The following is an 18,864-nucleotide window of genomic DNA, read 5'->3' on the forward strand; positions in this document are numbered from 1 at the left end:
CTCCAGGTCTTACTCAGTGTTATTTCACATCCACACCAAGTCTCATAAATCACTCCCTAGGTTCTGCCGTTTACTCTCACCTCCACATTTCCGTATTGTTAGAGTGTGTTACACTCACACGACATTTCACATATATGCTCATGTACACACGCATGTGTACACACAAACATATGTATACTTAAGTCCCTTGTCAGCCATAAATCATATACAAATATATTATTTAATATATCTTTCTGTCTCCTTAACCCTTGGCAAGGCACCCTTTACATACTAAGTCCATAATCAATCTTGCCCGTGAAGGCACTGGACCACAGCTACAAGAATTTGCTGAGGCCTCTTCAGTGTTTCCTCCAATCCTTGATAAGCCACTTCAATTCAAATCCTGCCTCCTTCACTTACTGTTCGACCCAAGGCAAGTTGTTTAACTACTACTTCAGGTCCCAGTTTCCTCACAGTGAGTAGTAACAGCAGCAATCTCACAGAGGCAGTAAATTGTGATCAGCAAATCCCCTGAGGCCCTTAGTACAGTGGCTGCCACACAGCGGACATTTAAGGAAAGCCTTTCTCACCAATAAAAATTACATCAATGCTATCTGTATCTTTGTACTACTGAAAAATACTTGTAAGAATTACTTCTATGAAAACCATCGCCAGGAATGGGATTGCAGTGTTAAAAATACATAAACAAGGACCTACATTTGAATTCTTCATCTCTTCACGTAAATCCACTAAGTACATTAGTGGCAAATAGTCAGATGAGGACTATTCACGAAATGCCATTCCATTAAAGTAATTATCTTGCCTAGGCATGGTGGCTCACGCCTGTAATCCCAGCACTTTGAGAAGCTGAGCAGGAGGACTGTTTGAGACCAGGAGTTTGAGAGAGGCCTGGGCAACATAGTGAGACCATATCTCCACAGAAAAAATCAAAAATTAGCCAGGCATGGTGGCACACACCTGTAGGCCCAGCTACTTGGGTTGCTGAAGGGGGAAGATTTCTTGAGCCCAGGAGGTTGAGGCTGTAGTGAGCTATGATTGTGCCACTACACTTCAGTCTGGGCAACAGAACAAGATCCTGTCTCAAAAAATCATCGTCATCGTCATCATCATAAGAAAAACAATTATTGCTCTTAAGAAAAACAAACTTGCTCTGGAGGAGTGTAGAAGAAATACTAATGGTAGTTAAGTGTATTAAAGGCAATGTGGATCTTGGTGTTGTTTTTAAAGAAAAGATATTTGAAAATAAAACATTGCAATGGGAATACGTAAACTATGGGCATATTCAGAAAAGCAAAAGAAGACAAAAAATTTTTAAGGAAGAAATGAGCAGGATTATATAATTGTTTTGAAATTATCATCCTTGGTTACAAGGATCAACAGCAACGGTGAATCTTGGTTTTTGTCTCATGACTGTCTCTCCACTGGACAGCTCTCCACCTCCATCATAAAGCACCTGTTCCTGAAAGGACGGGTTCTTCCCTCTTTCCCTAGCACTCCTTATCTTTATATAGGGCTGTGCTCAACTCATGTTCTTTCACTTCCCCTCCACCTGCAGCAACCTTTCCTTACCCTGAGGACCAACTCTGGACATTGCCTAAAGTCCAGTTTAAATTTGTCCCTTCCTCCAAACCCTGAGTTAGCACTCCACCTCTTTCTTTAAAAACTCATTAACTTACTATGTCATTTCTTACTCGAGTTAATAGCATTAATTTGGACCTTCTTAAAAATCAGAAAGTATTTTCTCTTGCATCTGAAATAACACAGCCTTTGTCCTCACAGATCTGATGTGCACATATGTCCCTATACAGCATTGTTAAATTTAGTAAGCTCTGTAGCCACGCTGACAGAAACCTGTCTTAACTGAAGGCACACCACATTCTAATTTTAGGAGACAATATAAACCAGGTCTCTACTGCATCAATAACAATAGTTTCCCTCTAGCCTGACAAATACATGGTAATACAGAATCCAATAGCTGATATGACTCAGGGGGTATGTTATGACATAAAATGTTTAACAATCAATTTTGAATAATTAAAAAGTAAAGTATGACTACAAGGAGGAAAAGGTATGTCAACATTAGAATTTGGTAAAAAAAAAAAAAAAAAAAAAAAACTTGTTTTTTAGAATGCAGTGTTTTTCTTTTTTTTCTTGAGATTGAGTCTTGCTCTGTCGCCCAGGCTGGAGTGCAGTGGCATGATCTCAGCTCACTCAACCTCTGCCTCCCAGGTTCAAGAGATTCTCATGCCTCAGCCTCTCAAGTAGCTGGGATTACTGGTGTGCACCACCCCACCCAGCTAGTTTTTGTTGTTGTTGTTTGTATTTTTAGTAGAGACAGTTTCACCATGTTGGCCAGGCTGGTCTCGAACTTCTGACCTCAAGTGATCCTCCCACCTTGGCCTCCCAAAGTGCTGGGATTACAGGCGTGAAGCACTGTGCCCAGCTGAACACAGTGTTTTTCATTTTTTCTTTAATCATGCCCATTTACAACGTGTTTTAAATTTCCTGAAATCTCATTTTTTTCTTCCAAGATTAACCAATCCTTTTGCCAAGTGGTATCAGATAAGATTACTATATCTGTCTTATTATCGGGAGATTAAAAAGAAGGAACTAAAATCTGCATTTGGGTACAGAAGACATATCCTAATTAAACAAAGCTACCAGAATAAATCATCTTCATAGAGCATGAATTTATATATTTTTTCTTTTTCAAAGAAAAAAAACAAAAAACCAACCTGTGCTTTTAAAATGCAAGATACTGTAAAGGTTCAAATTCTAAAAATGAGGAATCATAATATGATAACAGAGTGTATCAAAGTTTAAAAGGCAGCAGGCTTTATTCTAGTACGGCATGTCGGCACAAAGCCACAAGGTTATCATATAATATCATGGAGAGCAGTCGGAACGCCCTGCCACCATGCCCTGTGAGCTCGCTTGGATGTCGTTTTCACCCGTGACTTACGAGATTTTTCGGTTTGAAGCCTCATCATCAGTGTGTAAATTGAAGCTGCTCCAGAGGCAAGAGGGGAGAAGCAGCTGTAATGGCAATGGAACTGAAAATACTCAGGCAGAGAAACCAATGTGGTGATGGCATGAGAGATTAGTGAAACCAGAGGAGGAGGAGACAGCAGGACGAGAAAGGACAAAGTGGAAGAGGAGAAGAAAATCAGAAATGAGGTGGTAGAAAGAAAAGGGAGGATGATAAAAAGAAACCCAAAAGTGAAGGCAGTGTGTGCAGAAGAGAAAGAAAGGGGAGAGAAGGAGGAAGCGAAAAAAATGTAAACAATCTTTGGGTACATGAAAAGCAACATGTACCACATGCCTGTACTTCTGATTGTTGTTTTTATGTCACAGATGCTATATCCAATGACCAAATACAGAATTAGAATCCAGACATAAATCCACGAACCACAAGAGCTAGAAAACTATTGATATACATTGTTCAAAAAACAAAACAAAAATCTAAGCTTCAAGTCCTTAAGTGGCATGAAAGTTACTGCTGTGTCAGCTTTCTTGAGCTACTAGAAACCATACAGCAGAATCAAAGGAAATTTCAATGTTCTGTTCTTGAGCTTGAATTATTAAAACACAAAAGAGAAGAATGTGGTATTGGTTTCTTAGCTGGTCATCTTCAAGCACACCTGCCAACCAGAAACAGCACATATATAATTCCTGCTTTTTTCCACATACAATTCCCTATCTCCATGCTTTTGGTCTGACTTTCCAATGTGAAATTAATTCTAGCAAGATCCACCTTGAACCAAAACTGTGAAGCAGAACAGGCTGGCCCTGGATGTCCCTCGATCTCCAGCATCCAGGGTTACATCCCTCTTTGAACCTGGGAAGTTTCCCAAATTTTCCCGATTCTTCTGCTCTACTGGAAAAAATACTTTAAAAAGTAAGCATACTGAATTATTAACCAGAAAAACGAATCCTTATTAAGGTGGTAGCTTGGCAAAATATGATACTTTCTAAGTGTCCAATGATAGAAAACTAAATTAAAATGTACTTTGTAAATTAAATCCCTTACAAATAATTAAACTAGTGGTGAAAATTTCCATTGTAGTACCAAGGTGAACAGGAAATTCTTCAGACAATTAGCCTTTCTTTATATATCTGCCAAAGCAGCCCATATATTCCTGCCCACATGTGAAGCTGATGCAGATTAGCAGGTTGCATAACCCTTGGCCTATTGCAAATATAATGAGGTGAATTGAAACACTGCTCTTAATAGTGAATCAATTCATTCTAAACCCATTAACATTTTCTTCCAGTTCTAAACAAGGAAAATATGAATGATTTATTGGTGGTATCATACTCAAACATCAAATCCTTCGGCAGAACTGAACTTCATTACAGAGAAATGTTTAACTTTCCATGACCAAAACCCAAGTCAAAGGGACAAGAGGTAATTAGGCAACCAAATGCAAAGGTCTGAACGCCACATTTTCACTGACTGCAATTTGACATATGGATTCTACTACAATGACTGAAAACCCGGAGTGATCGTAAACACTTAGAGAAATAATGTCCTCTTGCCAGAGCATGCCTGAAATAAGACAGAAACACTTTAAGCAAGAAAGAGTAAGTAAGGGGGTAGGATAGAAAAAAATGAAAAGAAAGAGTAAGCAACATTTTGGAATGAGGGTCTTATTAATAAAATTTTGTGTGAAAATCATGAACTATAGAAAACCTTTACAAACTTGTTCTAGATGATATCTCTGTCCTGACAGGCAGGAGTTTGATTTATCCACCAATATACAATTTGTTCTAAGTGTTATGCCTGACAAATAAGAAGCACAAAAATATTTTTCCATGAATGAATGATTGTAGGTATGAGTGAACGAACAACCTCAGCAACGTTAAACCCATTACTGGTATAGGTGGTCAGCACCAATCTTCCCTTAGCATGGTACTATTTTAGCCAGGAGAGATGAGAAAGGGAATACTTAGGAAGAAATAGAAGGTTGACAACTGGCCGGGCGCAGTGGCTCACGCCTGTAATCCCAGCACTTTGGGAGGCCAAGGCAGGCAGATCATCTGAGGTCAGGAGTTCGAGACCAGCCTGGCCAACATGGTGAAATCCTGTCTCTACTAAAATTACACCAAAAAAAAAAAAAAAAATTAGCTGGGTGTGGTGGCAGGTGCCTGTAACCCCAGCTACTTGGGAGGCTGAGGCAGAAGAATTGCTTGAGCCCGGGAGGTGAAGGTTGCCGTGAGCCAAGACTGAGCCACTGCACTACAGCCTGGATAACAAGAGTGAGATTCCATCTAAAAAGAAAAAAAAAAAAAGGTTGACAACTGAAGCATACCTAATCAAAGGAACACTGCTTAGTGGCATCTCACCAATACAAATGATCACTATGGCATTCTGTACCTATGGCTAACAAAACACCCCAGAGCACACAACCTGAGCTACCGCTGGAGAAATGAAAGAGAGCAGAAGGACAAAGGGTAACAAGGGGCTCTTTAGATCCCCAGATCGCTAAGTGCTGCCTCTACCCTGGAAACAGTACCTCCACCAGGATGTCAACATTTCCCTGGTTTCAAAACCTTATCTGCCTATGAGACTGCCCCGTTGTATCACTTGGCAGCAGAATTTTCTCACCTTTTGTGCTGAATCAAGGTATGGTGTTTCCAGAAGCTATTTAAAGTTATCAAACATCACCCAAGGAAAGAGCCCATGAACTCCTAAAGAAACTTTCATTTAGAGTCATTGTAAATGAAAGCGCTCTGTGGCAATTTATGAGATACAGTGCCCACAATCATGAAAAGAAGTAGGACCCTGTTGTCCCAGTACACCCTGCCAAAGTTGCCTCCTGATTAAACGAACTCACCGCAGTGCAGAATGTCTTCCAGAGCGGGAGACACTGTTGCCCACAGGTGAGGGCAGGTTGCTCCCTCTGTGCAGGTCCTCGATGGACCTACTCCAGGGCTTTGATTTGTCCACCGAGCTCTCCACAGTACTCTCCACACTTTCAAAGTCAAAACTAAAACAAAAGAGAAATGCCATTGAAGACTGAAAAATTCACATTCACGTGTTTAAATGAACAGGTATAACTTGCTGTTCCTACAACACATCTGCACCTTAGTATGGAAAGTCTTTGTAAACAAAGAAAACTGGAAAGGAAATACAACGGAATTTCTATGGGCTCAGTGTTAGCTTTAAAAATACAGAATGACAAATAATGGGTCTGGCAAAAGAAAAATGGAACAATGAACAGCAAAAATTAAATAGTGATATATTATTTGTATTTTATTTTATAAGGCTTGCTAACTTACCAGTTGCTAACATTGGTATGATGGAAGGGGGAAAAGATCTTACAGCTGTCTTCATTTTGCTTTAACAAGTCAATATGTTAGGCTTATACTAATTTATTCCTACCCATCAATTTTCACTGAGCATTTTCTCCCAGTGTGTTGGTAAGTGTACTTTTCCAAGCATGTGTGATACATTACTAGCAAAGTTATGGATTTGCTTTGATTTTGGAATCTCCTCCCAGTGTGGTGCTCTTTAAAGTCAGACTGTTGTTTCTCTGACATTTTTTGAGGTTATTACTCATGTTAACCATGTTAGAATAAATGGCAACTTAAGTTGCTCATTCTTATATAGTTTTAGGAACAAAGTTTTTAAACAGATAGGCTTTTGTGCTCCATACATTTCCCCCCTCACAAAGTCAGTAACTCTGCTTTCTCAAAAGAAAAAAAAAAGGAATTGTATTAATTGTTTCTATCCATAACAACACCTGATCAGACAGTAGAACAATCAGAAGGCAGCTACACTTAATATCCTCAGGAAAATTTTAGAGGATACTGCAGAAGAAAAAACAGTAATACATACAATAAATCAAAGTATAACTTTATAAAAGTATAACTGCCAAAATAAAATATTTGGTTAGAATCTTCATCTGAAAATGAAATGACTTTCACCTACAAAAGACTAATCAGAGAGCAGAGACTGATGCACAAAGTCCGTGGAGGCATCTGATCACAATTCTGTCATGCCTTTGGCTGCAGGAGGGAATGCTAAACATAAAAGAGTCAGAATGAGGTAATCTAATAAAATTTTAACAGCTAAAAAGAGAAAGCTATCACTGAGATGACAGAAGGTAAGACGAGGAGGGCATCCTGAAATCACTCGTGGCACTGACGCCCTCGCTAGGCTACTCTGCAGCTCCCATGCCATTCACCATGTGTTCCTCTCAGCTCATCCTCACTCTCACACAGCAGAAAAAGGAAACACACACAGAAATGAGTGCTTCTAGGCTGGGCGCAGTGGCTCATGCCTGAAATCCCAACACTTTGGGGAGGCTGAGGCGGGTGGATCATCTGAGGTCAGGAGTTTGAGAGCAGCTTGCCCAACATGGTGAAACCCCATCCCTGCTAAAAATACAAAAATTAGCCCGACAAGGTGGCAGGTGCTTGTAACCCCAGCTTCTCCGGAGGCTGAGGCAGGAGAATCACTTGATCCTGGGAGGCGGAGGTTGCAGTGAGCCCAGATCATGCCACTGCACTCCAGCCTGGGTGACAGAGTGAGACTCTATCTCACACAGAAAAGAAAAGAAAAGAGAAGAGAAGAGAAGAGAAGAGAAGAGAAGAGAAGAGAAGAGAAGAGAAGAGAAAAAGAAAAAGAAAAGAGTGCTGCTTCTTTAGGGACACACTATGAGCCCGTTGTCTCATACTTCACAGGCTAGGAAATTGTCATATGCCAAGGAAAAGCAAGAAATTTTTTCAGCCCATTAGTTTCAAGAAAGACGACAAATTATATATCTATATAAAATTTGTTATCTAATGAAAGCCAACCAAAACCAATAAGCAAACAGTGTAAAGCAATTGCTTGAAAAAAAAAAAAAACCCCACAAAGGTACAAGATTGAGAAACAAAAGCTCTGAATTCTCATCTTTTGTGCGCTATTGTCTTACGCTAGAGACTACAGGAACTCCCTCATAGGAGCACCTCCTTTCCTGGTTGGTCTTATGTGAAGGCACATTTGGGAAAGCTGGTTGCCAAGCTCTATTGTCATGTAGGTAAAGGATTCATTAGAGCCAACAGAAAACATAGCATGCTATTCTTACCCATTCCTCCTGACATTTCTTAGTCTTCTCTGAATTGCATAAATATCACTCCAGATTTTAAAACACGCAACAGGGTAGGTAACAGTATTTTCTCTTGGCATATAATATAAAGCATAAGGGAGACTTGCAGTGTTTGATGAAATGGAGATAGATACGAAACATCCTTTGAAGAGCATTTCTCAGGAAGGTAAGAACTTGTCTATTGGTTTTTCTTAGTCCATTCCATCTAATACATGAGAGGTATCAGAACTGAAACCTATCAAGACAGTTTCAGTCAATAGTTTCGTATCTGCATCTATACGGTAGGAATAATTATACCTTTCTCTTCACAAATTCTCCAGGAAATGATGGGGATTATAAGATAACAGCTGATTAAGTCTTAGGACTCTTTTGGAGTGAAGAAATTAAAAAAACAGGTTACTACTTTTAAAACAAGAATGGAAAAGAAAAACACCACCAAGGCTGAAATGTCTTTCAGTCAAATTAACGAACATTATTGCTTCAATCTGTGTGTATGAGTGTGTCTGTGGATACTAGGATGTTTTTTGATTAAAGGAGAAAATGTGGAGAAGACAATGTCTATTCAGATGTACACTTTTGAGTCTTGTAAATCATTCCAGAAGTCGAGAAAACAGGAGAATTTTAGGAAATAACAAAAACAAGGTTAAATAGGTTGATTTTTCTTTCCTGCTCTGACCTGTTTTTACTCCCCTTCAGTTTATAGGCAGAAAATCAAAACAATACAAATACATATCAAGGAAAAAGGAACAGCCTCTTGTTACCTCTCCCTCCAGTTACCTCTTGTTACCTTGTTACCTCTCCCTACCCACTGTATTTGGTATCTGTTTCTGCAATCATTTTCTATGCATTTACTAACATATATAAATATACATGGAGACATCATTTTTAAAATAAAAAGGGAGTCACTCTTTTGCATCACCTAGTGATTTATCACATACTTCTTTCACTAACTGTTAGACTATTCTTCCATATATATAACTTAAGCCCTAAAGAAAGCATTACTTTTGAAAATAAGGGCTCCTTTAAGGGTGATTTTTTTTTTACTCACCTGTTTCACTTCTGCCTTAAAGGCATTTCTAATACTAATTATGTGATTTGTTTTTAGTTACCCAAATAGAAACAAACCTCCCTAAGCCCTAGCACATCTGCTTCTGAGTTTCTGCCCTTTGTGTGGTGTATAACTTTACCACTGAGTTGCATCTGCTGTGACCACAAAAAATTCAAATGTAAGCAAGCCAAGTTTTACTTACGTTACTGCATACTGTGCAAATGAGAGATATTCCACTAGAACATCAAGACCTTTGTTTTCTTCATTCAGAAATTCTCTGACCCATCTGTTGGGGGAAAAAAATCATTGGAGAAATTGATCACATGACCTGCCAAGGAAAGGACACAGTGCAAAGTTTTGGTTTTTTTCACCAGAAACTTTCATTGCCTGAAAGGACATAGGGAGGAAGGCCTAGACTACTTCACATGAGGCAGGAGCTTTTCAGATATGGTAACTAAGAAAACCACAACTTTTTAATGTGCAAAAATAAGGGCCAAAAAGTACACGTGGGCCATCTTTGCATTTTACTGCTTAGAGGATTTAAGATAATCTGTAAGAAACTTTCTTTAAAGAAGGCACTTGCTTAATGTACTTCTTCCACCACAATTGATCTACAGCCTGCTTGTGGAAGGAAGCAAGACTATGGACAATGAGGCAGACGGGGGACATGACAACATAACCACAAAAATCCAGGCAGGATTCCAAATCCAAGTTCAACTCCTTGGCACACTAAGCTACAGAAACCACTAAACTAGCCAATGAGAGACCAGTGTTTATGGGCTTCTAGAAATTCAATAGGGATAATGATTTGCTTAACTTTTTCCATGAATGTTAAAACCTTTTAAAAAGCTGCAGGCACCACATACCATCATCAAGGCCGGTAGATGACAAATATCAGGTTTTTAAAAAAATTCTTTTTTAAATAATAACATCTTGCATTTGAATGGTGCTCCACAGTTCATGGAAAATGTTTACACATTCTTATTTGTTCTTCATAATAATCCTGATAGGGGGTTCAAACACAATCTTTAGGGAGGTGGATGTAAAATGTCACCACCCCCTTTTACAGATTTCCTCCAGTGCATTCATCTTCAAACAACATATGGTACCTTATTAAGCCTTCACTAAGTTTCAAACTCCAACAAATAATAAGTCAAAAGATCTACTACTATCGCTGAAATGCCACTTAAGGTACATCTGCCACCTGCATTCCACAATGGTTACTTTCCTCCAGAAACACCAAGCTGAAGAGGTTGACCAGCTATGGACATGATAGCGACTACGGAAGCCAGTTTTGTTAGTTATTAAAATAACAGTAGGACAATTCTACTAAGTATCCCTTAAGCATCAGCAACCCCTTGAGGTCTTTGTCTTAAAAGGAAGAAAACAATCCCATGGAATCAGGATATTTGGTTTTTTTGTTTGTTTGTTTGTTTTCATTTTTGGCAGGGGGAAGGGGTTCTTTGTTTCATCCTCATGGTCATTCTTTCTTCTAGTCCTGTCATCTCCATGATGCAAACCCAGCCCAGGTCTGCAGGTAGTTCCAGGAGGCAGCAAAGTGGGAAAGTAGAAAGCTTGCCTTGTGTTTTCCCCCCAAGTGCCTCAGAGAGGCAACTGCAAAACCTGTGCACTTGGCATAGCTGCCTATAAACGTACAGCATTTAATTTAAGAGAGACCTGGAGTAGCAACAGTGGCAAAGAAAATACCACCTGGTGGGCCTCACAAAGTGGCTCTGTTATGAGATCTAGACAAAACTAACGGGGCTGGCTACTGGTGGAGGCTGGAGTTTCATTTCAAAAGAGCCACATACACAATCTCACAGCATCTACTAGATACTTATTTTTTATTTATTTTAATTACTTTCTATGGTGCTAGGTCTCAGGAGACATTGATCACGTTTAAATACTAGTAATTAGAAGCTTAGAAATAGTAAAAAGAATTTTTTCTTTTTTGTGACTGGCTGGAGACGTAAAGTCTGGAACTCACTATCAAAATCTGATGATTAGAAAATCTTTAAATTCAAGCCCCTTAGCCTGCTTAGGCTTTTCCATTGGTCTGGTCTATGGGCTCTGATTGTACAATTTAAACTGGCCCTTGGTGGTGGGTGTCTTTTTAATATGAAAAATAATCATGGTGGGGGTAGGGGCAGATTTTTCAGGGCAGTCTCAGTTTCACATATTCTTAGTGGCTCATAAGAACACACAAATTTAGGAGCTAAGAGAAACAACCACTGTCATTTCTTCTGGTTGATTTTCCAGACGCAGCCTCTGTAGAGTGCAGACCATCCAGAATGCACTCAGTGCCTGCCCTTGTGTCAACCACCGGCTGGCACTTCCATCTCACTTGGAAAGTTCAGCCACCAACTGGACAAGAGGCAAGTGACCTACAGATGAAAAACTCAATTTTTTTAAGGTAGGAAATAGCCAAGTACAGCCAGAGCTACAATTCACTTAACATGCTAATATGCATATGTTTTAATGCAGGGATAAAGAACACTAATGGCTTCTCTTACTTCACTGCAGTGTCCTTATCCAGGCCCCCATCTCCACTTCCTGACTTTGAGCGAAAGGGCCTCGAAGACAATTTTCTGAGTAAAAGGTTACAGCCTGCTGCCTACCTCCTAAAAGGGCAGCGAAAGTGTGACATATTCTACCCCTGATTTAATGTCATACAGTTACATTTTTTTCAAAGCTACAAGATTCTCCTCCTGGGATTTGATCTAGTCCTGACACCCCTGGCTGCCTTAGGAAAGAATGAGATCAGTCTTTCAGGGCTGGCTACTTTCCCCTCTTTATCAAATGATATCAGGCTAGCTTAGCAAAGTCATTTCAGCAATAAGGATATGGATAAGAAAAAAAGAGCCCCCATTTTTCTACTATCTCAGTCCCTACCCCTTCTTGACTTGGAACTTTCTGTATTGGAGAGAACCGGCCACTTTCAATCAGAGTTGAAAGTGAACTTCTACAGAAATGAAACAGTAAGGAAAGAATACAGGTAAAGATAAAAACGGGCAACTTTCAAAGCAGTATCTGGAATCTAAAGGCATTCAAAGAATATGGATGCCTCGTTTTGCAGATTTATGTAAATGATCATGCAAGGACTATATCATATATTTAGGGTTCCCATAGCAAATTATTTCCATTTCACCTCTGCATGCTACACACACTTTTTAATATGTTGCCAATAGGCAAACAGTTTCAAATTGGTTAATTATAGGTTTTGGAAAGTTGAATTATTTCTGACTCTGACAGAATGCATAACTTCCTGAGTGCCTCACGGATTCAATATAATTACCATATGCTGTAAATCTGAATTTAGGCAAATTCTAAATCAGATGCTTAGGAGCTGGAAAAGACAGGGACAATGACAAATAGCTCTGGAAGAAACTGGGTGCAAGGAAGAGATTAAGTGCCAATGCCAACAGTCACTATTTTACTGTAGGCTGGTCACAGCTTGATTTCAAATCTTTGTTCTGTCTCCCCAAATCTTAGAACCTTATTTCTCCTCATATAGGTCTTAAGAGATGTTCCTGGCTTTCAATTTCTAAGATCAAGCCAAGTGGCCCAAAGTTGCACAACAGAAAGGAACAAGCAGTTAATTCCCTTTGCCAGCCTCCTTTAGAGAAACGTCCTACAGACATACAGTGGGAACTGAAGTTGATGAAAAATCATGAAAAGCAAGAGAAAGCAGCACTGTGCTGATTCAACACTGGTCAGATCTACTCTGTTAGGCAGTGTTGCAAACTGATTCTCAAAGTATAGCCCATACACCACTAGGGGTCCCTGAAACCCTCTCAGGGTGTCTATGAAGGTAAAACTGTTTTCATAAAAATATTAGGACATTGGTTGTTTTCACTCTGTTGACACTGACATGTATAATGCCAAAGAAATACTGTATAAAACTGCTGCAACCAAAGAAGACACCTATTTATTGTATTTGTCACTCCGTGCACTCAGGAGGGGGAAAAAGCCAGCTTCACTTAATAATGCCCTTAGATAAGCAATAAAAAATACTGATTTTATTAAAGCTTACTCATTTAGTACACATCTTTTTCATTTTCAGCGTGACAAAACAGGAAGCTGCTACCTGCCCAAGTAGCACGGTTGTCTCAAGGAAAAGCACCTGTGCAACTGTTTGAGTTGTGAGCTGAACTAGCCATTTTTTCATGGAATGTCAATTTACTTGTAAAAATGATTGACAAACTATGGTGATTCAGTTCGGGGTATGTGGCAGACATTTACTCAAATATGAAGTGAGCCCGTCCTTTCAGGGACAACACAGTATTTGTTGTTGATGACCAACTTTGAGCTTTCAAACAAAAATTAGAATTCTGGAAAACCTGTGTTCACCACCATCAGTGTGACAGCTTCTCAATACTTAAAATATATTCTAATCAGACTAGTGGTTATTAACAAATGTGATTTTTAAAAAATATTGCAAAGTGATATACTTCAACATTTGAGAAACATGATTTCACTGAGTTATTCTGATCTTCCAAATGACTAATGCATGATGTTAAGAAATCATGTCACAAGTTCACGTATGGATAAAAAGACCCAATCAAAGTGCAAGACAGCACAAAGGATTTTTTGAGACAGGGTCTTACTCTGTTGCCCAGGCTGAAGTGCAGTGGCACAATCATGGCTTACTGCAGCCTCAACCTCCTGGGCTCAAGTGATCCTCCTACCTCAGCCTCCTGAGTAGCTGGGACTACAGGCTCATGTCACCACACCTGGTTAATTTTTGTATTTTTTATAGAGACAAGGGTTCACCATGTTACCAAGGCTAGACTCAAACTCCCAGGCTCAAGCCATCCTGCCCACCTCGGCCTTCCAAAGTTGCTGAGACTGCAGGCCACTGCGCCTGGCCAGTGGATTTTAATATAACAGAGCACAAGAAGTTCATTGATATGATTTCAGACTCTACATTATAGCTATCTGTAAGAATCAGTTACCAGTTGTTCAATTTTGGGGGTATTACCAAAAAAATAATATCCACAATTATCTGAAAAGACCATTAAAAAAACTCATCTCTAAGTGTGCATACGTATAAGGCCCAACTTTCTTCATATACATCAATCAAAACAGATTACAACAAACTGAATGTTGACTCAGATAAGAGAATCTAGCTGCCAACTATTATCCAGTTTTTAAAGAGATTTGCAAAAATTAAACCAATGTAGCCTTTGTCACCAATTTTTTATTTGAAGAATATTTTTCATAAAATATGTCATTTAAGTTCATTTATAATGTGTTAATATTTATATTAATATATAACATTTATTTTATATTTATGTATTTAAATTAAATTTTATTAAATAAATGTTTTATTAAAGACATTTAAAATATATCGGTTTTAATTTCTAATATTGTAAACATTAATAGATTTGACCCATCTAAACAAAAGATTATAGGGGTTCAAAAATAATTTAAAAGTATAAAGGCATTCTAAAATCAAAATAAAATGTGAGAACTGCTGGTTTAGGTAACAAATTTTAGAAGTGACTATATCTAGGCTCAAATCTCGGTGCTTCTAACTTGTGTGGAATTGAGCAAGGTACTTAATAGATGACCCTCAGTATTCTTATCTGTAAAACAGGGATTCAGGCGTAATGGTCAGTAAGATTTTTGTAGGAAATACACAGAATAACAAATGTAAAGCACCTAACACAGTGCTTAATAAATAACAAAATGATTATAACCTTGATGGTTTCTAAAAAAGTACCATCTAGGAATAAGTTAATCATAAGGCAGCTTGATACACACACAACCATACATGTTGTATGCATGTTAAAAGCAGCCTTTGTCACTCTCCTGTCTTTCTTCTTTTGGCCTGGCTCAGCCAGCACTGATTCATAAAGAAGTCTGGCGGGCAGGAGAGAAGACGACATTAACTAAGCAGTTCCTCACCGTCTTCCCTTTTCTACAAACCTCCTTCCCCTCCTTGCGAACTTGCCACATTCCTTCTGCAATCTCATGCCTGTTCTCTCTATACCGCAATGAGAAAGTGAAATGAGCATCTTTCAGAACTTCTGTGACCTTCCACTGAGGATGGAGAGTAATTTTCTATCATTATAGGCAGCTTTACTACAATAAATTCCCTGCAAGGAGAGACCGCGTACACATCAGTTCCACAGAATAAAGCTGGTAAATCTGTCCACTTCACCCTCACCACAACTTAAATCCTATCACTCTGACATCTTACGCACCATGGCATCTGCCTACTCACACTGCATGGCCAGTGTGTTCTAACACTACGTGGATCATTTCAAGGGTATTTCAAGTAATTTCAAAAGCTTAGATAAGTCATAATCCAATTCTTCTCTATTATTATAGTTCCTAAGAGTAAGTGAATGGGATTATTTCTAGTCTAATTCTTATTTCAATTTGACTCAAAGAAAATTAATTTTCTTTCTCAGAAGATTGTTCCATTTATAGAGTTTTAGGCTTATATCAAAACTCAGAACAAGCCCTTTGCTTGACAAAGCTGCAGCTCAGAATGTTATCTCGGTAAAGCTCAAGTCTTTAACCTTGAAAAGCAAGCATGTGCCCAGAACAATTTTTTTTAGGACAAGTAGATTGTAAATGTAATCCTTCCTTTTTAATTTCTGGGAATCATAATCTCCTGGGTGTCAGGATTATTTTAGATAAAGATGATAACACTCTCTGCCTTAGGGAATCCCTTAGAGATATATAATACTGTTGAATACTACAGATATTATTTGCAACAAGCATAACAAACAACTATCATATATTGAGTAACTATTAAGTTTCAGACCCTTTATTAGGTCTTTATAAGTTATATCATCTAATCCTTACAACATTCCTATGATGTAAGTCTTATCATATCATTTTATCAATGAGAATTTAACTTGGGTCACATAGTAAGTACGAAAACTTATGTAACTTATCTAAGGTCAAATAACTAGAAAGGGGCATAGCACAAATTTGAGCAAATGGGCACTGATTTTATTATTTTTATTTTTTGAGACAGGGTCTCACTTTGTTACTCAGAGAGTGCAATGGCTGCTCACTACCGCCTCGAACCCACAGGCTCAATTGATCCTTCTGCCTCAGCGTCTCAGGCACTGCAGGTACGTGCCATTGTGACTGGCTAATATTTTATTTTTTTTTTAGACACGAGGTCTCACTATGTTACCCTGGTCTCAAACTCTCGGGCTCAAGTAATCCTCTGCCTCGGCCTCCTGAAGTGCTGAGAATCCAGGCGTGAGCCACCACACTCAGCCCTGAATTATCTATCTATTACAGTATGTTAAACAGTGCAATAAAATATCTGGCTTCCTCATATAGCATCTTGCATTTCAAGAATTCTTCATTTTAGCAACTGATTGTTTTAGTCATTATTGAGTAATTTTTCAGAAGATATCCCTATCAAGTGAGATCAAGCCAGTTAGTTTACATAAGAAAGAGTGAGTTCAGGTTTAGGTTTTCAGGACAGGCAAGATGGTCAAACTCTGGTTGTGTGGTTTTACTTCATGTAAGTTTATGCTAGTGATTGCTTGCATACAATCAGACAATACATCTCCATCAATTTTTCTGCTGCTAAAGCCAAGGCTTTCAGAGTACCTCACATAGGCAGTGGGCGAGGGAAAACTTCACCCGGTAAAGATGAAAGAAATGTAAGAATCTTTCAACATGTCTATAGTATCCTCAACAACAAACCACTCCAATTGCTTGCAGACTGCACTGGCTTCAACCCAACCAAGGTTCTTCTATTCAGCCAAGTTTGTGTTGGAAATGATCATCTTCCTTTTGTATTTGATGGTCAATTTCACGTTACTTCAGCAATGCTTAAAGAAATGCTTTTTTTTTTTTTTTTTTTTTTTTTTTTTTTTTTTTTTTTGGTGAGATGGAGTCTTGTTCTGTCACCAAGGCTGGAGTGATCTCAGCTCACTGCAACCTTCACCTCCCAGGTTCAAGTGATTCTCCTGCCTCCGCCTCCCAAGTAGCTGGGAGTATAGGCATGCGCCACCATGCCTGGCTAATTTTTTGTATTTTCAGTAGAGATGGGTTTCACCATGTTGGCCAGGATGGTGTCAATCTCCTGACCTCAGGTGATCCACTCACCTCAGCCTCCCAAAGTGCTAGGATTACAGATGTGAACCACTGCACCCAGCCTAAGAAATGCTTTTTGACAATTTGTAGAAATCCTGGTTGCAGTTCATTCCACCATTTTCAGTTAAAAGGGCCAAAGGCCTAGGGTTGGACCAAACAAAATCGAATCTAGTTCCTGATCCATAAATACTGGAAAGTATTTAAATGTCCTTAGTTTAAATGCCCAAAAGTATTAAACTACCACCATCTTCATCTCCAGCAGACAAGCCTCATTGCTTTGATCCCAGATCCCTGACAATCTTATTTTCTTTCAGGGAAACGGCTGCCAGCATAAGTCATACAGGAAAAGCAACAGAGCAACTTAAGCCAAAGCACCTGGCTCTACAGCTATAGACTGTGCAATTCACTCACCTTCTCTGGTCTTTAATTCTTTTAATCTGTAAAATGAGGCATCAGGCAATTCTTAATTTATCTTCCAGTTCAAAAATCATGACTCTATGATTCTTTGTTCTATAGCTCATTTTCAGGGACAAAGTCTAGAATTAATTCATTTTCTGAATATTTCATTCTCAAGGTGACAAACCTGCTGGTTATCATTTAAGAAATGCACATTCTTACCCAAGTTCCATCACCTATCAATCAAAATAGCATTTCTACAATTTCTAAAAGTTTATTTTGAAATAACTATGCTAATTAACCATTTGAATGGCTTACAGCAGTCTGAAATAAAGTTTTATCTACATAATAAATCCATATCAAGTCCTTACTTAACCTCAAATAACATTATTTCATTATGACATTGATGAGGGGGGAAAAGGTTTTATAACATCATTTCACTTAAACTCATGGTTTCCAAGAAGAACCTATCAATGAGAGAGGACTTACTGTATGTTACAGGATACTCTGTAAAACTAAAGCTCAATATATATACATCAAAATTCATTTCCAATAGACTTGCAAAGAATGTCATGGGAAAATTCTAAAAGATCTAAAAGTCGATAGTCCTCTCATTGTAAATCTCAAAGAATCAAAACCAAAGGGGTTAAATAGCTTGCCCAAAATGTTACGCAGGTGCTTTGGGCAGAAGGAGGGTTACAAAATAGGATACCTGATATCATTCTGCCTCAGAGAGAAGCCATCTTATTTGAAGACATGGTACAATTAGGCCACCCAGGGGTAAGGGAGAATATAATACCGCTGTACTTGCCTGAGGCAAAGCAACCATGTTGTTGCCTGAAAGAAACTCAGAATGCTTAGTGCAGAGATTCCCTGAACTTTATTTTCCCAGAGTGGATTTACACTTCATGGTCCTGAGGTTTTGAGATGTATGAAAAAGAGACTGAGAATGTGTCTGAGTGCAATGACGTGAGTCAAGTGACATTATTCCAGCTTCCGTCCCCTTCTGGCCAGAAACTCTAGAGAATTAACGAAAGGGAAATAAAGTAGCTTCAACTCAGCAACTTGGAGAACTACAGTAAAAGCTTAGAGATTTTCCAAGATCTCAGTCTACATCTACCGTTGGGAGTTCCTGATTTGCCAGAGAATTGTTATGCAAACATGAAACCAAGTGTCCATATTTACTGCACCCGCGCAAAAGAAATATAGAATTGTTATGAATTCCAAATCAAGGACTATCTGTCTTGC

At 38.7% G+C, this 18,864-nt stretch overlaps 1 protein-coding gene across 11 annotated transcripts in view; it reads right to left on the reverse strand.

The window, feature by feature from the left end:
* FMNL2 (formin like 2) overlaps positions 1-18,864 on the reverse strand; it is a 315,785-nt gene that overhangs the window by 82,297 nt on the left and 214,624 nt on the right. For all 11 annotated transcript variants that reach the window (XR_007718334.1, XM_050752042.1, XM_050752046.1 and 8 more), the window contains exons 5-6: positions 9,347-9,430; positions 5,838-5,990 (exon numbers count right to left, since the gene is read on the reverse strand). Coding sequence is in view for 10 of the 11 variants with exons in the window: in XM_050752042.1 (XP_050607999.1) it covers positions 5,838-5,990; positions 9,347-9,430 (237 nt within the window). In the remaining variant the exon portion in view is untranslated. The remainder of the gene's footprint in view (positions 1-5,837; positions 5,991-9,346; positions 9,431-18,864) is intronic.

Source organism: Macaca thibetana, chromosome 12 (assembly GCF_024542745.1).
Source record: "Macaca thibetana thibetana isolate TM-01 chromosome 12, ASM2454274v1, whole genome shotgun sequence".
NCBI lineage: Eukaryota > Metazoa > Chordata > Mammalia > Primates > Cercopithecidae > Macaca > Macaca thibetana.